Here is a 15,118-nt window from a genome sequence, read left to right as displayed (position 1 = left end):
AGTGTTTATTCATGATCCAGTATTTCATTCAGCAAAATGCTATAGCACATGCTAAAAGGACTAAAATTGACCAAAAGCAGAAAAAAGGAAACAGATCCACAGACGATTCAAATATTAGAATTATCACACAGGGATTTTTGAATAATGATTAATATGCTCATAATGAAGAGGAAGAAGATAAAGAATTTGTTATCAGAGACTTGGAAACTCTACTACAATAACAACAAAAATATGGTAACTACAACTCAGAATTTGGTTGTTGGATAGAGTGCTAGGAAAAAGAGTTCAATAGAACTTATTCAGCACTGAGAAAACAAATGGAGGAAAAATGCAGAAAAGAGAATGAAAGACATGTGGGACCCAGTGGAAGCATCTAATGTATAATAGGACTCTCAGAGAAGATACTGTAAGATAAAAGAAATACCAAGGAACAATGTGTTTCCAAACCAGAGAAAGAGATGGAAATGTAGATTTTAAAAGCTCTGTGGCTTCCAAATCAGATAAATAGAAAGAAAACCATACTGAAATCAGTAATAGATTAATTGCCAAAAGCTAGAAGAAAAAGAGAAGAATCAAAGAAGTCATTCCTTACAGGAAACAGTAATGTGGCTGCTCTATCACCTAAAACTATGGAAGCCAGAAAAGGATAGAACAGTTTCTTTAAAACACGAAAGAAAAAAATAATGCTGACCTTAAATTCTAAATCTAGTGAGCATATCCTTCACAAGTAAAAGCAAAATAAAGATAACTAAAACTGAGAATTTATTGCTAATAAACTGTCTCTTGAAAATACTATAGGAAGTTCTTTATGTTGAAAGAAAATGGTGTCAGGTAAAAGCAAAGAATTGCATAAGGAAATGAATAGTAAGGATAAATGTAAGTAAACAGATCAATTTGAACTGTTTAAAATAGTAATTTTGGCTTGTGAAATTTAAAATATGTGAAAATGACATGTAACAACTGTAGAACAAAGGACATTTGTGATTTCGAAAATAGCCACTAAATGAGAAATAAAAATATGTAACTAGAAAAGTAATAGACAAAAAAATGAAATACGAAATTGATTATTCCCAAGGAATGCCAAAAAAGAAAGGAATAAAGAACAGATGGTATCAGGGAATGATATGGGCCAAATTATATTGTTAAATTGTGTGTATGTATGAATGTGCAACTAAATTCCACCATCATGTATGGCTGTAATGCACCAATTTTTTTTTTTTTTTTTTGTGGTATTGGGGATCGAACTCAGGGCCTTGTGTTTGCAAGGCAAGCACTCTACCAGCTGAGCTATCTCCCCAGCCCGTAATGCCCCAATTTTAAAAATGGGGAGAAAGAACACATGGGACAAAATGAAAACAAATCTAAACCAAACTTGGTCAATAATTATAGTAAATATAGAAGGAGCAGATATTGACATTAAGATAAAGCTCAGAAAACTAAACTATATACTGTTTACAAGGGAAGAATTTAAAATTTAAGAACACAAAGAGTAAGTTAAAAAATAAACATGTATCCCATTTGTTTACAATAATAAAAAATAATAAAAAATAACATCATGCACCCATTAACCAAACTATAGGTTAGGAAAAGCTGTATGCTAAGAAGTACCACTAAAGAAGGGTATTGCATAATGCTCAGAGGGTAAATTCAATTGGAAGATATAATAATCTTACATTTTTAAAATGTATTTAATAATATAGACCTAGAACAAAACAGTTGATAGATTTAAAAGGAAGACAAAACCCACAACCATAGTGGGTTAACATACCTTCTCAGTAACTGGTAGAACAAATAGGAAAAATCAGCAAGAGCACAGTTTGAACAACACACCTCAGTGGACCTAATAGGACACACAGGATATATGTGCTTTTAAAGTATGTGTTAAACAACCGTAACAACATTTACTAAAGTATACCATTTAATGTATCATAAAACAAATCTCAGTAAGTTTGAAAGAAATCAAATTGCAGGCTTCATTTGTAGTAAACTAGAAATCAGTAATAGATTGGAATTAAGTTGTATTCTTAATAGTTGGAAATTAAGTTGTATTCTTTAACATATGTTATGAAATAGCAACAAAAGTGATAAAATATGTTGAACTGAATGATAAAGTATATGTCAAAGTATGTGTGATTGCAGCTATAAATAGTGCTTAGAGGTTTATGTATAGTTTTAAGTGTAAGTATTAGGGGGAAAAAAAAAGACTGGGCCTTAAGCTTCTATTTGAAAACAGTAGAATAAGCAAATTACCATCAAAGAAAGTAGAAGTAGGGATGTAATAAAAATCAGAAATCAATAAAGCATAAAGCAGATATTTTTAAAATGAAATTATTAGGAAGATTATTATAATTTTAAACCTAGAAAGACTGGAAAAATTGAAAAAATTATCAGTGAAGATAAAGGAAACATCATTATTAAAAGAGACAAAAGAGGGATTGGGGTTGTGGCTCAGTGGTAGAATGCTTCCCTAGTGATGTGTGGGGCGCTGGGTTCAATCAGCACCACAGAAAAATAAATAAATGTATTGTGTCCATCTACAACTAAAAATATTGTTTAAAAAGAGACAAAAGAGGCAGAACAAATAAATGCAATGTGTAATTTTACTCTTGGGTACAAGGAAATTCTGTAGAGCACATATTTGGAACAGTTGATAAAATTGTATCTTCTTTTAAATATTTGTGTCAACATTAAATATCATAAACCAGAGAACTTGTATTGTGGCTATCAGAGAATGTTTTTAGGAAATAGATATTGGTGTATTAAGGTATAAAGTGGTGTGATATATGCAGCCTATTCTCAAGTGGTTCAGAGAAGAGTAATTTTTTTTTTTTTTTTTTTTTAAGAATATTGGGGGCGGGGCTGGGGATATAGCTCAGTTGGTAGAGTGCTTGCCTTGCAAGCACAAGGCCCTGGGTTCAATCCCCAGCACCGCAAAAAAAAAAAGAATATTGGGGGCTAGGGTTGTAGCTCAGTGGTTGCTTGCCTAGTACACACGAGGCTCTGGGTTGGATCCTCAGCACTGCATAAAAATAAATAAAGGTATTGTGTCCATCTACAACTAAAAATATATATTTTTAAGAATAATGATAAAATGTCAATAAATTTAAATAAACTCATTTTGGCTAAAATGGAATGTTAGTATATTTCCACATACTAAGGCTTTATGAAAAGCTGCATCGTTTAAGACAGTGTGGTTTTGATGTAAAAATAGACAAAATAGTAATGGAGTACAATATCCAGAAACAGACACTTGTTTATGGTCACTTGATTTTCTACAGAGCTGCCACTCCAAGTTAGTGGAGGAAAGAATGGTCTTTTTGATAAATGGGACTGAATCAACTGGGTATCTGTATGGATGAAAATTCACCTGTTACCTCAAACCACATACAAAATTAATGTGAGATGGATTATAGAATGAAATGGGCTGCAACAATTAGAGCATCTAGAAGGACTCATGAGGAGATATTCCTAGTGAAGGTGAAGATTTCTTGAACAACATGCAAAAAGCACTAATCAATGAAAGATTGGTTAAATTTTAAGATTGTTTTAATTTTAGATTCATTGAAATAAATAACTTGTGTCCAACAAGGCAGCATTAAAAATGTTTGTTTTAAAAAATGAACAAAAGACCGTAAAATGAATTTGATTTTTAAAAAAAGGTTATCCAAATGGTATTAATCATATGAAAAGGTGCTCAATAACCTTAGTCATTAGGGAAATGTAAAATTAAAATTTTAGTGAACACCACTATATATCCAGTAAAAATTATTAAAATAAAAAATACTAAAAAAAAAAATACTGGTGGTACCCATTGTTGACAAAGGTATGGAGCACCAATGTTGGTGGAATTGTACATTGGTATAACCATTTGGGGAAACCACTAGTAACTTCTAAGTTAATTAAGCCTTCTGTGACCCATCAGTTCCACTCCTATGCCATAGACATAGCCAAGAGAAATGTCCTTGGATTCATAGCAGTCCTAGTAACCCCAAAATGGAGATGACCCAAATATTGTGGTATAGTCATACAATAGAATTCTTTAAGTGACTGCTAAATAAAATTTCATGGTTGGATCTCACAGATATAATAATGAGTAAAAAAGAATATATTTCTATTTGTCTAAAATTCAAAAATAAATCAGATTATAGTGAAAGAAATAAGATTAGTGACCATTGGTATTACTGTTAATTAGGGCACAAGGGTACTTGAAGACTGCAGGAAGAAGTATTCTATATCTCCATCTGGGTGGTTATTCAGATGTATGATAGTTAAAAATTCATTGAATTATAAGTTTAGTACACTTTATTATTTGTATATAACATCTTAAAATATTTTGTTTAGTAATATGTGTTATGGTGACAAGGTTTTACAGGCTTGAAATAATTATATACCGAGATTTTTTTTTCCCCAGGAAACTTTTGGTCCCAAAATTCTATGTGGCAAAGTGCAAAGGATACTGGCCTTTGGGTTTTAAGACTTTGGTTCTAAATTGTGCTCTTCTGCTTTTCACTTCTCCAGTCTTGTAAATTCCGGATATCGTTATCTAATCTGTTACTGTATGGTGAAAGTAACTTCTTGATTCCTGGAATATCTGAAGGACTAAATGAAATGGTTAATGCAAAGTGCTCTCTACCTTATTTTGTCAAACATTTGACTAATTCATTTCTAAGATTTGGTCACTTGCCAAAGACTTTCTTATTAACCTTTGGAAGAACCTTTAGTTTCTCTGACAGCGTTTAATTGACTTTTAAAATATGATTGATTATACATGCTTCTTATGTGCCACCAAGCAGGGTAAAGCCACTGGCAATTACAATAATATGAAGGTATTGATTACAAAATATCTCACAATTTCAGAGATATGAATGGGGGAAATATAAGAGGGTTTGTGCAATGTGATTTCATTTTGGTAAATTTTAACTCTTGTAGATTATCATAATTGATAAAATTGAAGCATTTTAAGCTCTGTAAAAATGTTACAGAGAAAGTAACTATAATGTGGACACTTTAAATGGACTCTAAATGAAGTGACCCACACTAGTTTTAAAAAATAATTGTCATCAAGTTACAACTAAATTTCAATAACTTTTCTCTCTCTCTCTCTCTCTCTCTCTCTCTCACTCTCATTTTTTAGACAAGATCTCACTATGTTGCCCACGTTGGCCTTGAATTCTTATGCCAAAGCCTCCTCAGTATCTGGGATTACAGGTGCACACCACCATGTCCTGGATTTGAGTATTTTTTATAATAGCCAAGTGTTTCATTTTTTGGGTCTATTACATTTAACAGCTAACACACAGCAGGCTTTCAAGTATTTGTTGAATGAGTTAATAAATTTTCTGAATGTCACTTTTAGCTGTGTATTTGTCATCTGAAAGGAACCATAGGTCTTCAATCCTTCAAGATGGATTCCAAAATTACCCCATTTAAAACTTCTGCTAAGATTAAGAATTGTTGGGCTGGGGAGATAGCTCAGCTGGTAGAGTGCTTGCCTTGCAAGCACAAGGCCCTGAGTTCGATCCCCAGTACCGCAAAAAAAAAAAAAAATTAAGAATTGTTTCTGAGGCCGGGCGCAGTGGTGCATAACTGTAATCCCAGAAGCTCAGGAGGCTGAGGCAAGAGGATTGCGAGTTCAAAGCCAGCCTCGGAAATTTAGTGAGGTGCTAAGTAACTCAATGAGACCCTTTCTCTAAATAAAATACCAAAAATGTGGCTCAGTAAGCTCCCCTGGGTTCAATCCCCAGTACCAAAAAAAAAAAAAAAAGGTTTCTGAATCTAAGCTAGTATTCCAGATACTTAATAGAGAGTACAAAGCTAAATGTCCATTCTGATCTTAGATAACCCAAATGTGCATTAGAAGTAGATAAGTTTGAGAGGTACTACTGATGAGGAATCTATGTTAAGTTCCTGTGATAAAGCAGTTTTGTTGATTATTGTTTTGAATTTCAGGGTTAGTCTTATTGACTTTGGCATTTTTGTTAACACACATTTGTACATTGTCTCCTATTATGTCCTTCTTGTTACCTTTATGTTAATGTATTAATGGAATATACAGCTTTTAAATATGAGGTCCTGACTTCTTTAAGCCTGCCTTATTGACCTGACAAGGAATTGTAACAATTTTTAGTAAGAAATGTGTGTACTTAATTATAAATGGGAAGTAATATGGGTGTTTAGAAATGCAATCTTTCTCTTCTTTTTAAATGCCACTTCAGTTAAGACTGAGAGCTTAGTGTGTTTAAAGATTAAAGAGAAAGAACCAGTAGAGAGGATTATGAAAGGGAATGATTACAAGTTTGGTACAGTAGGGCAAATAACTATTCTTTCTATATGTACCATTCTATCCCATCCCATTGCAAAACTTACTAGAAATCTTACTATTTTATGAATTTTATTGCTCACTCACGTGAAAACATACTTTACTTCGTATCTAAATAGCCTTTTAGAGCTCTTAATATAATATCCTATTATGAATACAATGATATTATAAAATTTAATGAGCAATCTGGCACATTTTATGTTTTTTAAATCAGCAAATGGAAGTAGTGGTTGCTAAAATTCTTGGGGCTGTTGATAATATTTCAAGGAATTATGTGAAGCCAAATCACTTATAGTAACTTTTAATCTCCCTTTCTTCATAGCCACTAAGTGATACATTTCCTGCCTCTTTCTAGATGCAGGACTTGTTTTGGTAAGAGCGTATGCAGACCCTCGGGAGTGCTGTCTCTGAAACTGTCTGGGTCTCTTGGACTGCTAGACCTCAAGTTGGCCACTGAAAAGCAAAGAGGAGGATTACATTTCATTTCAGCAGACTTGAGGAACATAGTCAAGAGCCAGCAACTTTGGAGATAGAAGCCAGAAATCATAGAATAACTTTATTAGCCATAGGACCCCAGTGGGGTTGTTTGCTACTTGTGTGACTTTTCTGAACTTCAAATTAGGGGCATAACTCTTTTTATTTTTTGCAGGATTATTATTTTATATTTTAGAAAACTGATCATTGTATTCATTGTTTATCAGTACGAGGATGTCGTCCAGGAAAGATTGTGCAGATGACTGAAGCAGAAGTTCGGGGCTTATGTATCAAGTCTCGTGAAATCTTTCTCAGCCAGCCTATTCTTTTGGAATTGGAAGCACCACTGAAAATTTGTGGTATGTAAATGGGTAAAGTTGAAAGCAAGTCTTTTGAATCATGTTTTTCTTCCTTTATTTATATTGAAACTTGTATTTTCAATTGTAAAATTGAAACTTTCATAAAATGCTGTTATAGACAAAATATTTGTGACATACAACAGATAAAAAAACCTCCAGAAATTCATAATAAATAGAGTCCTTAGAAGTAAGAAAGTGACAATACAATAAGAACAAAAGATATGAAGAGGCCAATCTTAGAAAAAATTAAAAGGACCATTAAGCAAAGTTCTCAGCCTCACTAATAATCAGTGAGATGCAATTTAAAACAAGTCCCAACCAGACTAGGAGGCCCATGCGCCTTGGGAGCCTGGGACAGGAGGATCGCAAGTTTAAGGCTAGTCTGGGCAACTTAGCTAGCTCCTGTCTCAAAATGAAAAGGGCTGGGAATGTAACTTGATGGAAGAGCCCTTGCCTAGCATACTCAAGGCCCTGGGTTCAATCCCCAGTACCACCCAAAAATTAAAAATAAATAAAGCAAGTCCCTTTTTCCAATCAGATTACAAAAAATGTCTAAGATTGATATTTAATGTTGTCAAGAATGTGGAGAAATGGACATTCCAGTACAATACTTTTAAAAAGATACAGAATTTGGAGGATCAATACAGCAGTATCAGTGGTCTTCTGACTTTGTAGTGTTTAAATTTATTTTACAGATTTTATTACTTTATACTTTGTATTTGTTTGATGTGTTTTGACTAAAAGCATAAAGTTATGAACTTCAGTCAAGTGTTCCCATTGTTAAAACCAGAAAAATTATTCGATAGAAAGTAACATTTTTCTATTCTTCATGTAACAGAAAGAAGTAGTATAAATACTATATCATACTGGCTTTTGCTTGGATGATGTAGGTATTCTTTCTAGTGGTTATTAGTGTATATGACATTGCTTTCATAGGCTTATGCTTTTCCTCAAACAAGGATAGTTTGCTGTTTGCAAAAATTTTCTCTCTGGCATATTTCTTAATGATCTACATTTGCACTGTGTTACTTGCAGATGCTTAGTATGGTCCTTAAATGCTTTTTATATTCTCTTTCTTTGTGTGTTTTATATTAAATCCTGCACATGGTATTGCTTGGTATAGTGCCCAGCAAATAAGAGATATTAGTATGTATTTATTGAATGAATTACTTAATTAGCTTAGAGTAACACCCGTAAGAGGTAGTCATTTAGAATTTTCTAGAAATGATCAATCTCTTTTATGAATTTGATGAAGCATATGTAGTTAATTATAGATGATCTTAAAATGATTTATTATGCTCCTTAACTTATAATGGGGTTATGTCCCAATAAACCCATGATAAACTGAAAATATCGTAACTTAAAAATACATTCATACACCTAACCTACTGAACCTCATGGCTTAGCAACACAGTATGCTGTAAAGTATCAGTTGTTTACCCTTAGGACTGCATGACCAACTGGGAGCTGCAGCTTACTGCTGCTGCCTGCCGTCTTGAAAGAGTATTGTATCACTTAATCACTAGCCTAGGAAAAAAGCAAAATTCAAAGTGTGGTTTCTACTAACTACATATTGCTTTTGCAGCATCATAAAATTGTAACTAAAACCATCATTAGTCAGGTACCACCTGTACTTTTTAAAGGTACTCTTTCAAATATTTTTTAATGTAGAAAAAACTCAAAGGTAGTAGAAATTATTTATACTATGTATTTCTTAGTTCTTATTAGATCAAAGTAAAACTATTATATAGTAAGAGTAACTATGTTATCAGTTATATAAAAAATTGCCCCCAAAGTTTGTGGCTTACAACATTATACTTTACCATCCCACAGTTTCTGTGGGTCAGGAATTGGCACAGCTTTGCTAAGTCCTCAGGTTCTGGAGTAAGGATCAGTGTGAGAGGATTCAGTTTTTACAGACTGATATAGACTGAGGGCCTCAGTTTCAAATGAACTGGTGACCAGAGGCCTCCCTCAGTTCTTTGCTGTGTGATCTTCTCCATAGACCACTGTCAGGGAAGAAGGTGTAAGAATGTAAGCAGAAGTTACGATCTTTTGTAACCTGATCTTACAAGTGTTCACCCATCTCATCTTTGTTGTTTCCTATGTGTCACAAGTCACTAGGAATAGTGCTTCAGGAGAGAGTATTGCACAAGAGTTTGAACACTGATGGCTGTTTCATAGAAGCTGCCTATGACAGTAATCAATTTTTCTAAAACTGATTTTTTTTCTCTTTTTAGGAGATATTCATGGACAGTATACAGATTTACTGAGATTATTTGAATATGGAGGTTTCCCACCAGAAGCCAACTATCTTTTCTTAGGAGATTATGTGGACAGAGGAAAGCAGTCTTTGGAAACCATTTGTTTGCTATTGGCTTATAAAATCAAATATCCAGAGAACTTCTTTCTCTTAAGAGGAAATCATGAGTGTGCTAGCATCAATCGCATTTATGGATTCTATGATGAATGTAAGTAAAAATAAAAACTTTCAAAAGAAATTAATGGAGAAAGGGGCAAGACAATTGGTGGGTAGGGAGCAATCCTGGAGTAGGGGCTATGGTGTATGTGGGGGACACAGTCATAGTGGCCACAGAGCTAACAAGAAAGTACTAAAGTACTTTGGAGCCAAGGAGAATTTTATAAGAACAAAATGGATAAAGGGGAGAAAACCTATGGTGGCTATGAAGGCCCTGCTGCCATATATGTCAGATTGATATCTTCTGATGGTCATGCATATATTGTTTAAAAAAAAAAAAAAAACAGAAGAAGAATAAAATGCTAACATCGGGAACAATTAAAGCCATGTTGAGTGGCCCTGGTCATTTTTCCAAAAATGAATTTTAGAGAGATTCCTTTACGTGTGCTATCAAAAGTATGCATGTATTTTACCTACAAGGCTTGCTACATTAACTGCTCCACCAAGATTCCCAAATTTCAAACTGCATCCAAAATTACACCAGAACTGTTGATGTCTGCAAAGTTCCTGGATTGTTAAACAAATTGTAATACAAACTGTTTTTTTTTTTTTAAATGAAAGAAAACTAATTAGTAGAAACATTTTCCTAATAATTTTCCATATCAAAAGAGTTCCGTCAATTCAAAGTTTTTTTGTTTGTTTGTTTTTTGTTTCTGTTTGTTTTTAATAAAAAATACAGGCCTAGGAAATTGAACCTGAAACTGGGAACCATATTACTAATGAAATTGGTTTCTTGGGATCTCCTTGGTCATGTTGTTTCAGATTATCTGTAGCTTCCTTAGCTGAAATGGCCTGTGTTAATTAGTTTACCTAGTAAGTTATCCCAAGTGAAGCAGATCTCTGTCAATAGTGGCTCCAGGTTTTCTAATATCCAGGAAGTTTTTAGCTCACAGCATTCTTGTGATTTGACCAAAACTCCTATTAGCCCTGTGTCACAAGAACTACTGAGACATTCTGTTAAACTATTTAAAAGTCAAAGTTTATACCAGTAGTAGTGGCGCTTGTCTGTAATCCCAGCAAATCCTGAGGCTGATGCAGGAGGATCACAGGTTCAAGGCTAGCCTCTGCAATGTAGACCCTAAGCAATTTAGTGAAACCAGTCTCAAAAGAAAAAATAAATAGAACTGGGAATGTAGTTCAGTGATAAAGTTCCTCTGGGTTTAGTTCCCAGTAAACCCCCCCACCAAATCAAAATGTATTTTTAGAATTTTAATCTATGCTTACAAACGCGGAAAGACCATTACTAAATGCTCTGGGGTATCCTTATTCTGTTGTGCTCTCTTTCATCAGTAGGATTTGCTGTTCTGTAGTAGTCTAAATATGATTATTTACATTACCCTGCTACATTCAAATTTTGTCTGCTGATTTTGTTAGAGTGACTGGGAGTGAGCATGTTTAGTTAATTATAATTTAGAATTAATTCCAGTGATTTTCTAATTGAATTTATTCTGTTTCATTGCAGAATTCCCCATTAGAATCTACTCTTGCTTTTTTCCATCCTTAAATATGGTAGAGTCCTAATCAAACTTGTATCTCCATGATTTGACAAGTGTTTGAAGACAATGTGTGTGTACACATGTATACACACACGTGTTTATATACAGACACGTATGTGTATATATATGTATGTACACAAACACACACACACACACACACACACACACCAGTTATTTCTGAACACTAAGGATGTGGCAGTACTCCAGACAGATGTTCTCTATTCTCATGGAGCTTGTGTTCTAATGGGAATGATTCTGTATTTTTTTTTAATATTATAGTTTTAGTTCTGTGATGTAGTATGTGGTTTGGATTATTTAAAGCAGACCTGTAGAGGGGAAGTAGGTTGAAGAACATGAAACCATGTCTTCCTCAAACTACGTACAGAGTAGAATAGGTGTATTCTTAAAAGAAAATGTAGGTATGAATATTCATTCTTGAGGATGGAAATGACTTCAAATAGAATAATGACTGGGAGAGCAGCTTATAAACAGTGCTTTGAGTTACAATTACTCATTAAGAGGCAGGCTATACCCTAAAAACATAGGAGATTAGTACCTGTGTCTTTCATCCCTTTCCTAGTTGTTGAAACTTAAAGCCAAACCAGGAAAATCAAGTGAGTCTTAAAAAGGTGAATATGCACTTGAGGTCATCTTTGTTGTAGCTATTTAAGCTAGGCTACAGGAAAATTATAGCCTTTATGTTGTTACACTTGATGTAGTGCCAAGATATATTTAAGTCAAAAAGGAATACCAAGTTAAGCACTTGGAAAGTTTTCTTTTTGGGCAGTAAATTTATACTGTTGCTCAGTGCATTCAAGTTAAAATGGACAGTCTGCAGAGGTACCCCTTTCACTTCTGCTTACTTACTTAGTGCTAATGTTGCAGGAAAAAGATAAACTAATAGTCTATTAGGCTATTTCGAAACTACTGCATCATATTGACCTTAAAAGACAAAATTGTTTGATGTATTTGTTTCATAAAACACCCAACAAAATCTTGGAACTCTTTGTAATGTTAGTGAAGGTGCTGAGTGTTTAGTATATTTGTTACCTTTTTAAAGGTATTAAAATAAAACTTACCCTTTTTTTTTTAAACTTTGCAGTGCTGGGACTGAAACCCAGTGCCTCAAAAGTGATTGGCAAGTGTTCTGCTACTGAGCTACATTCCCAGCCCATCATTCTTTTTCTTATATTACTTGTACACGTAGGGAAGAAGTGCTTGTTTAAACAAAAGAATATTGGAATCACTCATAATCCTGTGACTTTGAAGTAATGAGAACAACTTTTAGATTTTTAAATTTATTTTGCTTGTTCTCGTTATAGGCAAACGAAGGTTTAATATTAAATTGTGGAAGACCTTCACTGATTGTTTTAACTGTCTGCCTATAGCTGCCATTGTGGATGAGAAGATCTTCTGTTGTCATGGAGGTAGAGTAATAAATTTGCCTTAGGAGTTTTCCTTACTGCTCTTCCCTTACTCAGAAAAAACCTTTAATAATTAGGATACCATGGGGAAACTAAGTAGTATTTATGTGAAAACTGAAGTAATTAAAACTGTATTAAGCAGAGCTAAAACAATTGGAAATTTGTGATATGTATAAAAAACAAAAATTCTAATTATTTAAAAAAATTCTCATATAAAGATAACTAGAGTGTGGTTTTTGTTTGTTTTGTTTATAAATGTCTTCTCTTCACCTCTTTGTTTTGCGGTGCTGGGGACCAAACCCAGGGCTTTATGCATGTTAGGCAAGTGCTCTACCAGTGAGCGGCATCCCCAGCCTGTCAGTAAAAATGAGGGGATCATTACTTTCTTGCCTATGTAAATACTTCTTATCAGAATCCAAATGTAATTGAACTAAATTTTCACTTATATTAAGAGTGTTAGGCTTTGTGCAATGTGTCACCATTAGTCCTAGAAGTAATTTCTTGGTAGAATGTAAGTTATTTTATATGTCTTGAAATAAGCTTGAATTTGTAAAAATTCATTGGAATAATTAACATGTGTCTAGCACTTAGGTAGATGTATGATGGATCATCTTGAAGAATTTTAAGACCTATTGATAAAATACATTTATTTAAAAAACATTGGGTAATAAAGGATTTACTTATGTCAGTGCTTCTAGAGACAGTACATTATTATAAGAAATCAGAAAAAGGAGAAAAGTGTAGGGCAAGTGTTTATGGAGGCATGAGTTTTAGAAGGTAAATGGACTGTAGAGAAGTGAAAAGGACTTGAGGCAGTCTGTATGTTGTCTAGTTAGGGAATGTGTGGCCTGACTAGAATGTCAAGTACACATTGGGGAATGAGGAGATAAATAGAGATTTGAATACTGAGCAAAGGAATTTGTTAAGTGATTTAATAACCATGTTGGATTTTTTTTTTCTTTTGGTGCTGGGGATCGAACCCAGGGCCTTGTGCTTGCAAGGCAAGCACTCTACTGACTGAGCTATCTCCCCAGCCCCACCATGTTGGATTTTGTATAGGGAAGTAATTTAGTGAATATAATGTAAGAAAGTTAGTTTTTCATCACTGTATGGAAAGAATTAAAGTGGAAAATGCCAAAAAGATAGATGCACTTGATTAGGCTAAAGGCAATAAATGATTTATTTTCTGACAACATAATTTGCTATATTGAGACATGTTTTCCAGTAGATATTAAACATTTAAGGGATTATAGTTCTTACACATTAGTATAGCTAAGAATAGAAATATAGCAATATAGAATATGAATGGTTAACTTTGTTCTTTATGATGATATTGGTTTGCCTACCAGAGAGAATTGATAGCTTATGTTTGTATATTACTTTAAAGATTACAAAGTATTTTCATGTGTTTTTTATTGTTTATACTTCTGGTCAGCAGTTCCTGCCTTCATGAAAATAATGAGCATGTTGGAGTGGGATGTGAGAAAAGATTCTTAGGGAACCGATGAGGCAATTTAACTTGGAAGTAAAAATGTTTAAGATTAGGTAGTTCAAAAAGTGGTAAGTGGTGGGAAGAGTTGTAATTCAGTATGTTCCTGTAAAGGGCAGGGAATGGTTGGAAAGAAAAGGAGTCTTTCTTTGGGAAATCTTTTGAAATATAATAAATAAAATTTTATTTCTTTGGTAGGGAACATGGAGAAGACAACATAACAATCAAGTTATGTTAGATCAGGACTATGTTTTATCTTTTTATTTGTAGGACTATCACCAGACCTGCAATCTATGGAGCAGATTCGGAGAATTATGAGACCCACTGATGTCCCTGATACAGGTACGTATATAGAGAAGTTTGTTTTGCGTAAAAATGTTGGCATATTTGAACCTAATTATATTTAGTGGAAGTAGGATTGGTTTAATAAATAATTGAGATCACTTTTATAGTCATAAGCTAACTACAGAATATTACCATTAATCATTCCCCAAAGTGTGTAACTTAAAATTTTACATAACCTTAGTATGGTTCTTTCAAACTTCATACAAAAAAAGATCTTGCTGTTGATTCCACTTACTTTTCTAAGTTCCCTCATTCATAGTGACATGCATTATGTTCCTCAAAAACTATTAAATCAGTCCAAAGTTTTTTAGTTAAAATAATCTTTCTTGCTTTGCCAAGGATAGTTGCCTTCTCTTTGTTATTTTTTGCATCATCTGTATTTCAAACTTTTAGAGCTCTGAAAGCTCTAGGGATATGGTTAATTTTGTGAAAATTGTATATGAAGTTTACTAAGAATTTTTGTGTAAATCATTGACAACATTAAGAACAACTCTTAAGTCAAATAAAAAATGAAGCAAGTAGGGGAAAAAAGCAAGTAAGTTCTAGTTGGAGATAAAATGCTGAATTAATGAATGAGCCTAATGTAACTTTATAAATAGATGATAGGCACAGTTGTCACTTATTGTAACATCTCTTTTGGTTTTAAAACATCGCTCATATTTGAATATCGTTTATGTACTATGGTTTCTAACCATGGCATTTGTATTATAAAATGCCACTGAATTGAATGTAG

The 15,118-nt window shown here is 33.5% G+C and overlaps 1 protein-coding gene and 1 pseudogene across 2 annotated transcripts in view; both read left to right on the top strand.

Annotated features, from left to right (window-relative positions):
- Nucleotides 1-15,118, top strand: part of Ppp1cb (protein phosphatase 1 catalytic subunit beta) — a 39,948-nt gene that overhangs the window by 13,168 nt on the left and 11,662 nt on the right. For both annotated transcript variants that reach the window (XM_047522335.1, XM_047522334.1), the window contains exons 3-6: nt 7,021-7,152; nt 9,393-9,623; nt 12,450-12,554; nt 14,311-14,382. In XM_047522335.1, the coding sequence (XP_047378291.1) occupies nt 7,021-7,152; nt 9,393-9,623; nt 12,450-12,554; nt 14,311-14,382 (540 nt within the window). The remainder of the gene's footprint in view (nt 1-7,020; nt 7,153-9,392; nt 9,624-12,449; nt 12,555-14,310; nt 14,383-15,118) is intronic.
- Nucleotides 9,806-10,150, top strand: LOC124963008 (elongin-C-like; annotated as a pseudogene).

This window comes from Sciurus carolinensis, chromosome 13 (genome assembly GCF_902686445.1).
Source record: "Sciurus carolinensis chromosome 13, mSciCar1.2, whole genome shotgun sequence".
Lineage (NCBI taxonomy): Eukaryota > Metazoa > Chordata > Mammalia > Rodentia > Sciuridae > Sciurus > Sciurus carolinensis.
Note: the sequence above shows the minus strand (reverse complement) of the source record. Positions and strands in the feature narration are given on the sequence as shown.